Here is a 14,997-nt window from a genome sequence, read left to right on the forward strand (position 1 = left end):
CTAATCTACATGGGAAGTAGGAAGTAGAAAAAGACAAGATCTCCTGAGTAAATTGGGAGCATGGGGACCATGGTGGAGGATTGAAGGCGGGGAGAGGAGAGGCAGGGAGAGGAGGCAGAGGCCCGATGGGCGTGACCGGGTGAAGAGAACAGCAATGGTCCTCACAGGCAGGCCCTCAACTATTGTGAGTCTCAAATCCAGACAAGGGTTCTGGGCACTTCTCTGGCAAGAGAAGAATTCCATTTTGTCAATCTCCATAGCTCCAAGAGCCCTGGCCAGGGACCATTTTGAGAGAGATGCTAAACTGAGCTACCCCAGAGACTTAAAAACCAGCAATAAGCACACAGCAGAGCCTGCTAAGAGAGTGTTGGAAAATAATGGAGAATGGGAGGCAAACACACACACAGGCAAACAGAAAAGCGCAGCTAGCAGAAGACACAGGCGGTCAAGTGTCCAGGGGAGGTAACTCAGTCCTCAGGGTAGGAGATGACCTCACTACCTGAGAGTAACCCCACTGTTTGATAGCCCTAAACCTGGAGTCAATAGGTAGATGGAGCCTCAGGAGCCACGCCCCCTCAGTTCAGGGCTGTAGAATCCAGACGAGTACATGTCATCCAGATCCACATTCCCCAGATGGGTTTCACTAGAGTTTGAAGGTATGGGAAACAAACCTGTCTGTGTAGATCCCAGCAGACTTAGGAGACATCCTTCAACTTAAATATTAGCCGTCCCAGGATCAAACAACTGGGGACTCTCTGGAGAGTGGGAGAATCTCCAGAGTCCACAGACTAAGTGTGGCAAACAGAGGCCCCTTTTGCAAAAAGAAAGGCAGATGCTGAAGTTCAAGTCGTTCTGACAGATGCCAGTATGAGGTCAGGACCAGCAAAAATCACAGGAAAGGCAAGACACTCCTTCAAATTCAACTGACCCTTCCACCAGGCAGCTACCTGCCTCCCGTGTAGAATACCTATAAAGATGTCACACCAACGTGCTGTCTAGGAACTATGTCAGAACACCCTGGAGATACTTTCTCATTGGTGTTTATTATTCACTGCAGCCAAAGTGTGGAACTAGCCTAGACACTCGTGAACAGACGGATGTATACGGAGAAAGACGGACCGTAGATACAACTGGTGTCTTAGTCAGCTACAAAGAAGAGTGAAATTCTGTCATTCTCAGGGAGACGGGAGGAACTGGAGATGCCATCCTTAGAGAAATAAGCCAGGCTCAGAAAAACAAGAAACATGTGTCCTTTGGTATGTAAAATCCATATAGAAATGATATCCATATACATGTGATAGTTATGTACATACGGAAGACAAGTGGAGGGGAGAGTTGCAAGAGAGGAAGAAACGCCTGAGGAAAGAGTTCAGGGAGAAGGCACCAGAGGGTCATGGGAAAAGAATGGCAGAGGGCTGCTGTGTGTCCTCTGCTGTGGAGGTTTGCCTATGTATACATACATGTGTGTGTGTGTGTGTACATGTGCATGCTAATTGGACACAGAAGACAGGAGGGTAACTATTTGGGGAAGGAAGGTGAGAATCTGAGAGTGGAGAGGACTGACAGGGCAGCATTGCAGGGGGCCAAATGTAGTCAAGATACAATGGCAGATGTTCATGAACAGGTCTCAATAAAACACGTTATTGTGTTCACTGAAATTAATGAAGTAAAAGTAAATGATTACGAGTTCAACTAAACAGGGAAACAAAGAAGTGTTCAAAATGGTCAAATCTCAGCTAACCCAGTACAAAACTGAGCAATGGGTGGCAGAGGAGGCAGCAATAGGAGAGAGGAGAGAATCACAGGGGCCCCTTGTCTGGTTAACCTGCTGAGCTACTGAGCTCTGCCTTGTGGCGACTGCTCCAGCTGATGGACTTCCTGCGTCTCATCTACTAAAGGCTCCCGTGGAAAACAGGAACTAGAGTCAGCTCAGGTTGTGATGATGAATCCTGATCACTAGCATGACTGGATTTAAAGAGGTCTGGTGGGTTACTAAAGCACACTTCTGGCTGTGCCTGCGAAGGTGCTTCCAGAACACAGATATGTGGGGGAGCAAGCAGCAGGAAACGCTTGCCCTAACTGTGAACAGGGCCATGGGATAGGCTGGGACCTACATGGAAGAAACAAAAAAAGCAGGGGGCCCCAAAAGTCTCTCTCTCTGTCTCTCTCTGCCTCTCTCTCTCTCTCTCTCTCTCTCTCTCTCTCTCTCTCTCTCTCTGCCCCCCTCTTTCTCCCCCCCCTCTCTGTCTCTCTCTCTGCCTCTCTCTCTCTGCCCCCTCTCTCTCCCCTCTCTCTCTCTGCCTCTCTCTGCCTCTTTCTCTCTCTCTGCCCTCCCTCTCTCTCACCCTCCCTGTTCCCCCCATCTCTCTCCCACTCTATAGTCTAGTGTAATGATAATTTAGAACAACATCAAAGATTACTTCACTCAGCATGTCAAATATCTCTTACTGACAGGATGTCTGAGGGATTACGAGAAATTAAAACTCCTCTACTGTGTTTCACTTGAATACAAAGGTTTAAATTTTAGGTGCATTTGGAAACAACAAAATCATTCTGGAAGCTATGAAATGATGTTTAATAACATTAAGATCATTCTAATACTGATTCATATTCTGCAATATTTTGACTCTACTGAAATACTAGAAGAGAAAACAATAAAAAAGGAAACTCTCTTTCTCATGTCTGATATGACCTGGCAGTCTGCATTGAACCCATGCTCCAAGGAAAGTCCTATCTGCTGAAAATGTCGATGGATGCTTCATGCACACAACCCTTGCTTAGCAGAGAACCTAAGGACCCTTCCCACCCAGGGACTTCCTCTGAAGACATCCAACAGTTTTCTTCTTTTCCCTTTCCTGTTACATCCTCTGGTCTGTCTCTTGGCTGACACTATACACCCTCCCATATCAAATGAATTCTTCAAGGGCAGGCCTGTCCACGTCTCCTCTCCCTGGCCTTTCACAGATTCCACCAGCTTGCATTCGCTGCAGTAGTGTTTCCAACAAGTTTCCCTGAGGCTTCAGATTTCCTAAACACATTGCTAGAGTATTGGGTTCTTTTAAACAGATAACTGTTTTTGCAATGAAAACCATCTGATTAATTCAAAATTTTTTTAAAAAAATAAAAATGATGTTATGAAGAGTTATAAAATATGGAGTTAGGAGGATGGAGACTTCTCACTCATTTATCATCCTTTAGCTTTCCAAACTGAAACTTAAGCAAGAAGGCCCAGCTCCCGCAGTTAGAAGTGGTTTGGTCTTCATTACAATCTATCCTGACATTTTATTTCAGACCAGGTCAATATTAGCTGTGCTTATACTTCAGATGTGGATGTTCCCTATGGGTGAACGTTTGGTGAAAATCCAAGATAGTACTACTGTGATGTGGGAGTCCCCTCTGTAGGCTGTGACTACCATTGGTTAATAAAGAAACTGCCTCAGCCTGTTGATAGGGCAGAACTTAAGTAGGCAGGAAAAACTAAACTGAATGCTGGGAGAAAGAAGGCAGAGTCAGGAGAAGCCATGGAGTTGCTGCCAGACAGACACTGGACAGAACCTTGCCAGTAAGCCCCTGCCATGTGGCAATGCACAGATTAATGGAGATGGGTTATATTAATATGTAAGAGTGTTGTAAAAGGAGCGGCAGGTCACTTCCTGCCGCCTGGCTCCCGGCTAGCTTTACCCAAAATAATTACATGGAAACTGTATTCATTTAAACACTGCCTGGTCCATTATTTCTAGTCTTATATCGACTAACTCTTACATCTTAATTAACATATTTCTAATAATCTGTATGTCACCACGAGCTCGTGGCTTACTGGGAAAGATTCAGCACGTTTGACCTGGCAGCTTCATGGCGGCTCTCTGTCTCTGCCTTCTTTCTCCCAGCATTCTGTTCTGTCTACTACGCCTATCTAAGCTGCTGTCCTATCAAAAGACCAAGGCAGTCTTTTTATTTAACCAGTGAAAGCAACACATAGGAAGAAGACCCTCCTACACCATAAGAGCCAATGAAAATCTACAGTAAATAGGCCAAGCATTGATTTAAATAATATAGTTTCTTTATGATTATTTCAGGGCTGAGCTACCGAACAGCCAGGAAACAAACAAGTGGCCCTCTTACAACACTACCAGGAAATGGTGACCCCTCAGAAAGTAGGCCTAATGGAAGGCTGTTAGATGGTTTGGGATGGACCTCAAAGGGCACTGTCTTCCCACTCTACTTCCCGCTCTCTCCTGGCCACTGAAATGAACAGCCATGCCCTCCCACTATGATACTGCCCCAGGGAGGCCCACAGCAATGGGGCCACATCGTTTTGCCTGGAACTTCCAGAACAGTGAAGTAAAAGAGAGGTCTTGTTTTTAATAAGCAGATTGATTCTTTCATTTCATAGTAGCACTGGAAAGCTAATACAATCACATTGATTGTAACTTTCCAATATCCGGAACAGGCTCTTCAGCTCGCCTCCGAAAGTGCAATGGCGTTCTTCTGCAATCTACCAAAATTAAAGCATTTTGCCCAAATTGGTGCAATAAACAAGAAACTTGAAGGTACACTCACCCGACTCACAGTTTTCCGTCACGAGTCCTGTGTAGAGACGGTGGTTGAAGGAGATTGTCACATCTTCTCCTTCCATGTGAACAACCAAGAGGCCCTTGGTTGCCCTCGCTGGGACCCCTTGATCCATGGCTTTTAACTGCACCCAAATAGGAAAAGATTCCGAAGATGGATTCTGCCGAAGTTTGATTTCACCTGTATATTCATCGATAGAAAACACTGACTGGGTGTCCGCGAAGCTGAAAGTGACAGTTCCATTGGGCCCTGCGTCTGGGTCACTGGCTCTCAGATGGGCAATGGTCTGGTTCAGGGACAGCCTGGGGGACAGGAAAGCATCAACTGGGTTCTCTTCCCAAACAGGATCGTTGTCGTTAGCATCAGTGACAGATATGAGTATAGTCAGCATGCTGCTCTTTGCGCCCTGGGGACCACAGTCTCTGGCCACAGCTTGGAACGTGTGCTGTGGGCTGGCTTCTCGATCAAGGACGCGGCTAGTTCTCAGTGTCCCTGTCACCCGATCAACAGAGAACGTACCAGAAGATTCCCCCAGCAGAAAATAGTCCACCTGCCCATTGAGGCCTTCATCTCTGTCCACTGCAGACAACACCAGGACCACAGTGCCCACGTCAGCATCTTCTCTCACAGAGGAATGGTAATGAAGCATGGGAAAGGAAGGGCTGTGGTCATTGTCATCCAAAACCCTAACATGAAGCTGCATCACAGAGCTTCGGGGTGGAGTCCCCGAATCTGAGCACAGGATAATGAGGGTAAAGTTGTTGATCTGCTCTCGGTCCAAAGCTCGAATTGTCGAGAGTTCTCCTGAGGTTGCATGAAGTGCAAAGTACTCACCGATGTTCCCACCTGTTACAGAAAACAGTTGAAATCTATTTGAAACGGGAAAACAATAGCTCCCATTATATAGTATATAGGTGATATACTTATTAGTTTTTATCATTGAAAATATTTATTTCCTGATTATTAAATCATAGCACTTTCTTAAGTACTGAGAATAATTGAGCATGACTAAGACCATAACTTCTCAATATGCATCTTAGAACATGTGTAACAATATGATTTTTTTGTACACACATTTTGCATTCATATATTTTTTACCATAACATTAGTATGTGATTTTATTGACAATAAAACAATATTCAGTGATAAGAAATATTGTTTGGGGTATTTTTGCTATTCATCAAAAATTGATATGTAGAGGTGGGCCGTGGAGAAATGGCTCAGGGGTTAAAAGCATTTGCTACTCTTCCAGAGGACCCAGTGCAATCTCAGTGCTTACAAGGCACCTCACAAACTTTTGCAATTCCAGTTCCATGGGATCCAATGCCTTCTTCTGGTTTCCATAAACAGTAAAACACATACATACATGCAGACAAACACACATATGTGTGCAATAGATGAATCTTTTAGAAAACACCCCAAGAAAATAACAGATGGATTGTTAAAGAGTTTTCCGAAACGTAACTAGCTGCTAAGTGTATTTCTGATGTGTTAAGGGTATTTCAGCTGTGTACCCCTTCTGTGCTCCTTCCTCCGACAATCCCCTGGCTCCGCGTGTATGAGTCCTCGTGCTTCTGTCAGATGACCGCACATCTGCCCACTTCTCCCATGACATCAGCAAGAATATTTAATCCATCTCTGTATCTTTCAAAATATGTGTTCTTTACTATCTTCCGTAGGACTAACTCATACAGAGGCAAAGCGTCTCAAAGCCATCTTTGTCAATTACTGAAGTAAAAATGGTTCAAAGTCTCATTAGCCATACTCTTGAATGTGTGGTAAGATCAAAGTACCAGGCTCATGGATATGGGGCCATACTAGCTTGTAAGCACTTAAAGCGTATGGAAGCAAAGTGTTCAGAAAAAATAATTGCAATAAATGGGGGCTCAGGAGGGGAATCCTGACTTTTTATTCATAAGACATGGTTAATCTACATCCAACAGAAGGTTGGGCAGATGTGTTGTGTGGTGTTTGTGATTGAAAAATCAATTCATTTGCTTTGATCAATTCATTGATTTGAAAAATCAATTCATTGAGGCCCAATGATGAGCCAAGTATGAACTCCTACTGTATACTACAAGTAGGCTTGATATCGGAACCATAAGGAAGAATTGGACACATGATCTTGCTCCCAAGACCTCACAATCTAAGAAGGGTATGCTCTTGGCACTCATATTCGGGTGGCATGAGTGTGTAGGGATCCAACCATGTAGAGCATGTGAGCATGACCACAAGATGCTATTGGAAATCATAACATACAGGTTCACCCTTCAGTGGGAATTAGCAAGATGACACGTTCGGAGACAGCGTTATGTGTAAAGCAAAGACTGTGCGTGCGGTCCCGGAAATGCGAGCACTTGGCAGCTGAAATGTCTTGGAGCACTTTCCATAAACTGAATTCCCTTGAAGTTTGCAGGTAAGATAAGGTGTAGAAGATGAGACATGGGTTGTTGCAAGTGAGGACATGGATTTGAGAGGAAACAGGATCGAATCACAAGGGTTCTACTTCATTGCCTGGCCTTAAGGGGAGAGCTGGACGAAGTTTAGGCAGAGCCAGGAGTTTTGTTTCAGCTTTAGGAAGACTGAGGAAACAAGGTAAGAATTTATGAGAACGTGGAGGTTTAGGGGGGTTATATATTCTGTGCTTCAGAAAGCAGGAAGGAGAGGACTCTGAAATAATAGGTGTGTTATAATATAATAACAGGAAATTGATAAGTTCTAGGAGTACAAAGGTGGAAAGCAAGACCCAGAAAGGCAGCAGTCATGACTCAGCTTAGGTAAATGCTATGGTTTTGATATTGAAGAGGCTCCAGGTGCCCATGTTTAACACATTCTCTACAAGGCGGAGCAGTTATAAGGTAATGATTATTAGTATTCAAGTATCTCTACTGGCCTGACCTTGGGGTTCTGACAGGATGCTTGCTCAGCTGCAGCCACTAAGAGCACCTCCTGTGCACAGTTACTATGTTCCCTTCGAAGGGCCTTGCCCACCTCCCATCCTTCCTTCTTTCTCTCCCTGTCTTTGTCTGGCCCTCTGTTGACCCCCCACCATTGCAGTTCAGTGCAGAAGTAGTGACTGGCTTTAATGACTGAAGAACACATCCTACTTCATACAAAAAATATCTTTGCAATTAATTACCAAGTTTACCCAATTTCTTACGATGGATAAATAACTGCAAAAGGCTATGAATTGGTTTGGGGGAGAAGCAACTCAGAAAATGTTCAAGCGATAACTTTACTTCTATCAATCAACTGTCCTCCCCACTTTCAGGATGGGCACAAGGGGCCGATGGAGCACAGCTTAGTGGAAGAGCATGCACGCAGTGTTACTGAAGTCCTGGACTCTGAACTCCATTGCGAGCACCAAAAAAGAAATTTAAAAATGTGGAGAGTCACTTCTAAGCCTGTGTCGGTAACAAGGAAAATTGGCAGGAGGTCTGTTGTTGTTCTTTCCTTTACTCTAAAACAGTAGAATGCTGTATACTCCCAGCAAGTCAAGAGGCTAGGTCAGAAGGAACTTTGAGTACAGGGTTTGAAGACCATCCTGGGAACATGATGAGATTTTGAGAAGGAGGGAAGGGAAGAAGGGAGGGGGAGAGGGAGGGAGGAAGGGAGGAAGAAAGAAAGGAAGGAAGGAAGGAAGGGAGGGAGGGAGGGAGGAAGGGAGGAAGAAGAAGGGAAGGAGAAGGGGAAGGGAAGGAAGAGGAGGGGAGGGGAGGGGAGGGAAAGGAAGGGAAGAACAGAAGGTCCCACATTTATAAACTAGAAAAGGGGATTCATCAATTTTATTAAGCAATTCATTTTCAACACAGTTTGGATTTTAATAAACTATTAACAAAAACTTGGACAGTATCGTTGATATTTTAATCTTTCAATAATCAATTCAATATAAAATAACTTTAAAGCATAGATTCCACATTTATTAAAATTTTAACGAGTTTCCTTTCAATATGTACAAATACTCAAACACAGAAAATACAGTGACAATAATTGATATAAGAACAAAAATCTACTTCGTTATGGTAAATTGGGGCAGGGTGTAGAAGGAGTTGTCAACTCAAGAGGCAAAGAATAAAATAAGTGACCACATGAAGAAACAATAGGGAAAAGACGTCTGTTCTGTATGTAGTTTCCCTAGTCTTGGCATACAAGCAAATCCAGAAAAGCTTTCAAGACCATGACCTTAGAAAACCTGGAGGGTGCTGATGCAGGGTGGGCAGAGGCAGAGCCCTCTCCACGGGAAGGAACTGTGAGGGCCCACAGAGGTGAGTCCTGTTCCACTTTGACTAACGGTCAGAGGGTTTGAGCTGATTCTTGCTCTCTCAAAGTTGTTGACAACAGGTGTAGCTCCAAACAAGCTATCCTGACCTAAGGTGTGGTTATTGGATGTTTGGGACATTAAGATGGCCCAAAGAGATGGATCTGCTCCACGCTGACCAAAGGTCAGAGAATTCAAGCCTATTCCCACCCCTTCATTTTTTTAAATATTTATTTATTTATTATGTATACAATATTCTGTCTGTGTGTATGCCTGCAGGCCAGAAGAGGGCACCAGACCCCATTACAGATGGTTGTGAGCCACCATATGGTTGCTGGGAACTGAACTCAGGACCTTTGGAAGAGCAGGCAATGCTCTTAACCTCTGAGCCATCTCTCCAGCCCCCCACCCCTTCATTTTAAAACAGGAGGTTTGCTGTAGGGAGTGGCTGCCTACAGGACACTTGGTCTAGGGTGTATTCACTGCATATCCTTCCTAAAACATCAAAATGTTTAACTCGGGAAATAGTGGCTTGATGTCTGAAGTATTGAAGCAAGTAGTTGTTCTGGAAGCCCTTTGCGTCATGTTAAAATAGTCTTTTGCCTTCTTCCCCCTTTTGTGGATTGGGGTGTATAAGAGTATGGAAAATAAACACAGTTGGATTCAGTATTCAGTGTTCACTGAGTTGCCCTCACAGTACTCTCCTATGTCTCTGTATTTCTTTTGTATCTCTAGCCATCGGCCTAACATCTCTAGTCCACACGCCCCTACCCTGAAACATACAAACCCGTCAAGGCTGGACCCTGACAGGGAGAAAGCAGCAGTTCTCACTGGGTGTGGAATTTGCAGGAAAAGACAGCAGACACCAAAACAGAAAAATCTCCAGGCCATCCGCCTTGGTCAGTTCCTAGAGAGTGCCGACTTTGTGAGACTCACCTGCTATGCGATAGGTGACCACTCCATTGTCACCAGCATCCGTATCAAAAGCCAGCACAGTGTAGACGACCCCTGGATCTTGGTTTTCCAGAACTTCAATGTCATGGCTGAGGACAGCAAGCTCTGGGGCATGGTCATTTTCATCTTCAACGGTGCAGATGATGGTTGCCGTGCTGGACAAGGGAGGGGCGCCACTGTCTTGCACAAGTACTGACGTTGAACACAAAGAAGGAAGGGTTGTGGCTGTTAATACCTAAGAAACACGGTTCTTGTGACACAGCATGAGACTGAACTACCTGGGTGGCCCTGGGCCAATAATATTTATTTAAGGGTATCTTATGGCAATCTTAAATTTCAGGCTAGAGAAATGGCTCAGCACTTAAGAGAAACTAATATTCTTCCAAAAGCCCAGAGTTGATCCCAGAGCCCAGTTAAGAAGCTCACCTGTAGCAATTCAAGAGGATTAGAAAGCTTTTTCAGGCCTTCATGAGTGTCACATGCTCATGGTACTCATACAGACAGGAGGCACACACTCATACATGTACATTTTCAAATAAATAGAAAAAAATTAAAGAGATGCTAAGTCCCACTGACAATCCTTCTGCATCCTTTGAGATAGCATGGTTGGAAGCAGGTCCCTTACCTCGAAGTGTGAAGATCCCTTGAGCTTCTCGGTCAAAGGTGACCGTTGTTACCACCTCTCCTGTGTCAGGGTTGATCTCAAACAACCCAAAGGCAGGCCCTGGTATGATTTGAAACTGAAGCTTGGCATTGACTCCTTAAGGAATAAAAAAATAAAGCAAAGTTTAGAAATTCTTTCCTTGGGAAATGTGACCCTTTTTGTGTGCATTTATCAGGCTGTAGATGAGAAAGACAAGATTATTAAAAAGTCTTCAGATTAAAGTAGAAGACCATACCTCTCTCTGCTCTCCTGGAGTGACGACCCTGTGAGCAGAAATGCTTGGTTTACAAAAGCCTTATGAGACTTACCCACAGTGAATGCTTCGGATTTTTTCCTTCCCATAAAGTTTCTCTTAGGAGTGAGCAACTCTACAACATAGTTCTAATTACTCCTCCTAACACCCCTGATTGTGACTTAATAACATAATTGTGAATTTGTGGGGTAGAGGACAATTCCTGTAGATTATCCTCTGTTTAAAAAGACTGTGCTCGGCGGTAGGACTCTGTTTATTCTCAGCCTGAGGAGCAGGCCCACAAGGTTGCTGGTGTGGTTAGTCTTGCTTTGGTTTGTGTTTAACCTAGCAGTTACTCTCCTATCTGGAGCGAGGCAAGCCATACCACATTGTTATGCGTTGTGAAAATAATTCCTCCCATTTTTGCGGCTGTAAGGATTTTCTTGCTTATTCCTCCTCACACCCTTGTAATTGTCCAGAGCAAACAAGAGAATAAGAAAACAAGAGAAATAGAGATGTCTTCGTCTAATCCCATTACCTTACTAAGCAAGTTGGATGCCTGGGTCTACAGATATTTACACACATCTAAGGAAGGACGGATATGTGACCAGTTGCTACTGTGTGTACAAGACACTAGCTAATATTAGACCTCAATGCCTGCAGCCCCGTGAATTCTTCCTCATGGCTCAGGAAAGCACCCCTCCCAATGACTTTCTTTCCCTCCGCAGCCCAGCCTGAGTTTACTCCATCAAACTTGCGTCTTCCCCATGTCTTTTGACTTTGGGTTGAATATCCCCAGCAGCGTGACAGCCCATGCTCAGTCCAGTCATGTTTCTGCTCTCCTCAGTTATCCAACAAGCACTGAAACCGAGAGAAGGTCCTAACAGCACAGGCGAGGGTCACTCAGACATCAGCATCATTTGTGACTGTCCACAGTCACAGCTTGTTCGTAGAGTTTCCCACCAAATACATCCTGGCTCGCTCCCACAAGCTCCTCTGTGTTTCTCAGAAAGAAAGGAAATGTTGAGAAAGAATTCCCTTAATCATCTGAATAGATGTTCACCCTGCTTCTATCTGCCCACCTTAATGGTAGAAGAAATCCTTCAACTGCTCAGACTTGGACTTTTCCTAAGTCTCTAGTCTTTCCTACTCTCTGAAACTGTAAGAATGAAGCCCTTCTCAGTATTTCCACAATGTCATTTAAGAATGTTGTCCATTGTCTGGAGCAAACTTCAACCCACTGTCACCCCTAACTATTCTTTCCATTACGAGCAATGATTTTTCTGATCATAAAATCTAGTGGCTATCTTCAGTTCTTACCTATTTTAGCACCCCCATGGTATTATCAGTTGCTGACTGATGTCCAAAAAGACAGAAAGGAACAAAAGACGAGAAAAAGCATGGAAAGAGGAGTAGAAAAAGAAAATATCTGTGCTCTCTTTTTCTTTACTTTACATTTTTGTTTATTTATTGATCTATTTATCCAGTTGTTTGTTTGTTTTACTGCTAGATTTGGAATTCAGGGCCTCGCACATACTAGGAAGACATGCTGTAATTGAGATACAATCCTTCATTATTTCTCTATACCATATTTTGCTCCTCATTTCCAGAGTGGGATGAAAAGGGATTATTCTGGCCACAGAGGTTGAGCTGGGTACAGATTCATCCACTTGTTTCCTACTCAATGACTCCAGATAACACCATGTATTCACAATGAACTCTAATTATTTGTTTGGTTACTTAACTTTTTCCTCCCTCCTTCCCTTCCCTCCCTCCCTCCCTCCCTCCCTTACTCCCTCCCTCCCTCCCTCCCTTACTCCCTCCCTCCCTCCCTCCCTCCCTCCCTCCCTTCCTTCCCCTCTCTCTCCTCTCATTTCTCCGCTCCTATGCTCAATTATCCATGCACATTTACTGAATGCTAGACTTGGAAAGATATTGCTAAGACAACTATCTTGGTCTCCAGATCTCCAGAGCTCTTTTCTTGTGGTATAGACAATTAAACCCAAGAGTTATAAAGAGTGAAGGGGTAGAGTTCAGGGAATGTAGATCGATGAATTAAAGGTAATGTGTTCACTCTCTCATTCAGTAAGCAAGGAACCGTCTAAGGTAACAGGAAGGTGACAGAAACGTGGTGCTAGGAAGACCGTGAAGCCTTTCTTCTCACAAGACTTAGCGTACAGCACTCAGTACAGTCAAGTAAGCGTGCAAGCACAATCTACATGATACAGCATGACTGACTAACCAGAGATGCTCTGTGGGGCCATGAAAACAAACAAGAGTTGATCAGCATAAAGGAAGAAAGAGTGGATGCACTCAAAATAAGACTCCCACATTTCACCAGCATCTACAAAGTCTCCCGTGATGCGGACCCTGCTTATTCCTCTGACACTTCTGGCAGCTCACACCCTTGCTGTATTTCTGCTGTCTTTACTTTCCATCCGCTCCCTGAACATACTAAGCTCCATTTTGCTTGCAGCCTCTATAATTGCCGCTTCCTGTTTGTTCTTCCTTTATTTTTATTTAAGGCAGTGCTTACACTACTGTGTCTCAGATCTAAATCTATGCTTCCATGCCTATGAGACACTAGAGTTTGAGACAACTGCCCTCTTCTGTTCTTGTTATTTTTTCAGAAGACCTGGGTTCCGTTCCCAGAATCCACGTGGTCACTCACAACTCGCTGTACTTTCAGTTCCAGAGAGCCCTCTTCTGGCCTTCTTGGACATTGGAACACATTATGCATGTACATACATGCAGGCAAAATAATCAAAACACAAACCATAAATAAATAAGTAAATACTTTTAAAGGGGGACAAAATTGAATTTTCTTCTTCATAATAGCACCCTGTATCGTCAGTGCTGTTCTGTCCTTTAACGCTCCGTGATCCAGATATTGCAGGGTCCCTCCTCTTTCAGCTCGTCCTTTGAGCCCTAAACCTTTCCTTTTGTCTTTAAAGGGCAGGTGCTTCCAGACTCGTCTCCCACCTTCACAGTACTGCTTTGCTTACTCAGCAGCAACAGCATTACAGCGTCTAATATTCTTGGCTGACCATGACTGGCAAGAACACTTGTCACAAGGAGAAGCTCTTGCATATCAGGGAGTTTGAACCCTTTGTCTTTGACTGGAGTGCTGAGAGTCTTGTCAAAGGAGTGAGAATGCCAGTCAACCCTCATTGTTGTGATAGCACAAATAGCCGACCACCAGAGTCAGACAATGGTGACGTGATCCTTGAAAGACTCAGACTGGTTAGAAAACCAAATGTCGTCGTAATTTACAGAAAGCAAATTGCAAGTTGAAAGTTTTACACTTGCAGCCTAATTCATAGACGATCACAAATCTGCTATGAGAGCCCTGAGATTAATCTTCTTGGAGACCAAACTGACACTGGGTGGCAGATACACAACAGAGACAAGGGGATGTAAAGGGCCAGTAAAAGCCATAACCAGAGTCTGCAGTGTAACAGGCAGCAAAGTACAAGCCTGTCTAAGTTGTAGACAGATAATTACTCAAATTGGCATAAACCTGGGGAATATATATAAAGCCAATTCTAAGTGCATGAGAAAGACCTATATCTTAAAGATTGTGAATACTTACTGACAGGGATAATGTGGAATAGTATGTTCTAATCAGGAAGACCGTCTTTCATGTCTTCAATAATGACACAATGCTCACACCTTCAGATATTTCTAAATCCAAAAGAGGATAGGCTTCGCTGCTTGTTTGGCAGCAATGAAAAGTAAGTAATAAATATATTTCAAAGATTAAAGGTAACCCAACACCATTTATGACTTGTAGGATTTGGTTTCTCAAATCATGAAGTCAAAAGTACTGATTGAATGCCTACATCATATCTCTTACTACCCTAGAATTGAGACTAAAAGAAAGTAAAATACACTGAATCCAGGAATTTACAGTGTAGATAGGAGACAATCAACAAATACAAAAAAAAATAGAGTTTAGTGCAAAATTTAACAAAGATTGTCTTCTGAGTGAGTGAGATCATGATTGGTCCTAACTAATTTCCCCCTTTCCATAAATGCATTTATAGCTGGAATCTATAGAGAGACTATACACAGTGGGAGTCAACCAGACACCAACAGAACAGTGATCGATCAGCGGCAGCAGTTAGCCCAAGCCATTAGCATGTCACCGTGACTCCTCAAGCAATGGCCTTACACTGAGAAATTTAAGATTTTACCTTCTCGATGGCCTAAATCCCATCTAAATCCCTCTATTAGGATGTGGTAAGAACAAAAGTCTCTAGACTCGGGAAGAGAACAAGAAAGACTGGGTGGTTCCTTGATCCTATAGCTCTCTTA

At 43.7% G+C, this 14,997-nt stretch overlaps 1 protein-coding gene across 1 annotated transcript in view; it reads right to left on the bottom strand.

Moving 5' to 3' along the window:
• Window positions 1-14,997, bottom strand: part of Dchs2 (dachsous cadherin-related 2) — a 200,358-nt gene that overhangs the window by 34,577 nt on the left and 150,784 nt on the right. Inside the window, exons 11-13 of the mRNA XM_048424743.3 lie at window positions 10,410-10,544; window positions 9,767-9,976; window positions 4,561-5,418 (exon numbers count right to left, since the gene is read on the bottom strand). Coding sequence (XP_048280700.3) covers window positions 4,561-5,418; window positions 9,767-9,976; window positions 10,410-10,544 — 1,203 coding nt within the window. The remainder of the gene's footprint in view (window positions 1-4,560; window positions 5,419-9,766; window positions 9,977-10,409; window positions 10,545-14,997) is intronic.

The sequence above is a fragment of the Myodes glareolus genome, chromosome 20 (assembly GCF_982192425.1).
Source record: "Myodes glareolus chromosome 20, mMyoGla1.1, whole genome shotgun sequence".
NCBI classification, from domain to species: Eukaryota; Metazoa; Chordata; class Mammalia; order Rodentia; family Cricetidae; genus Myodes; species Myodes glareolus.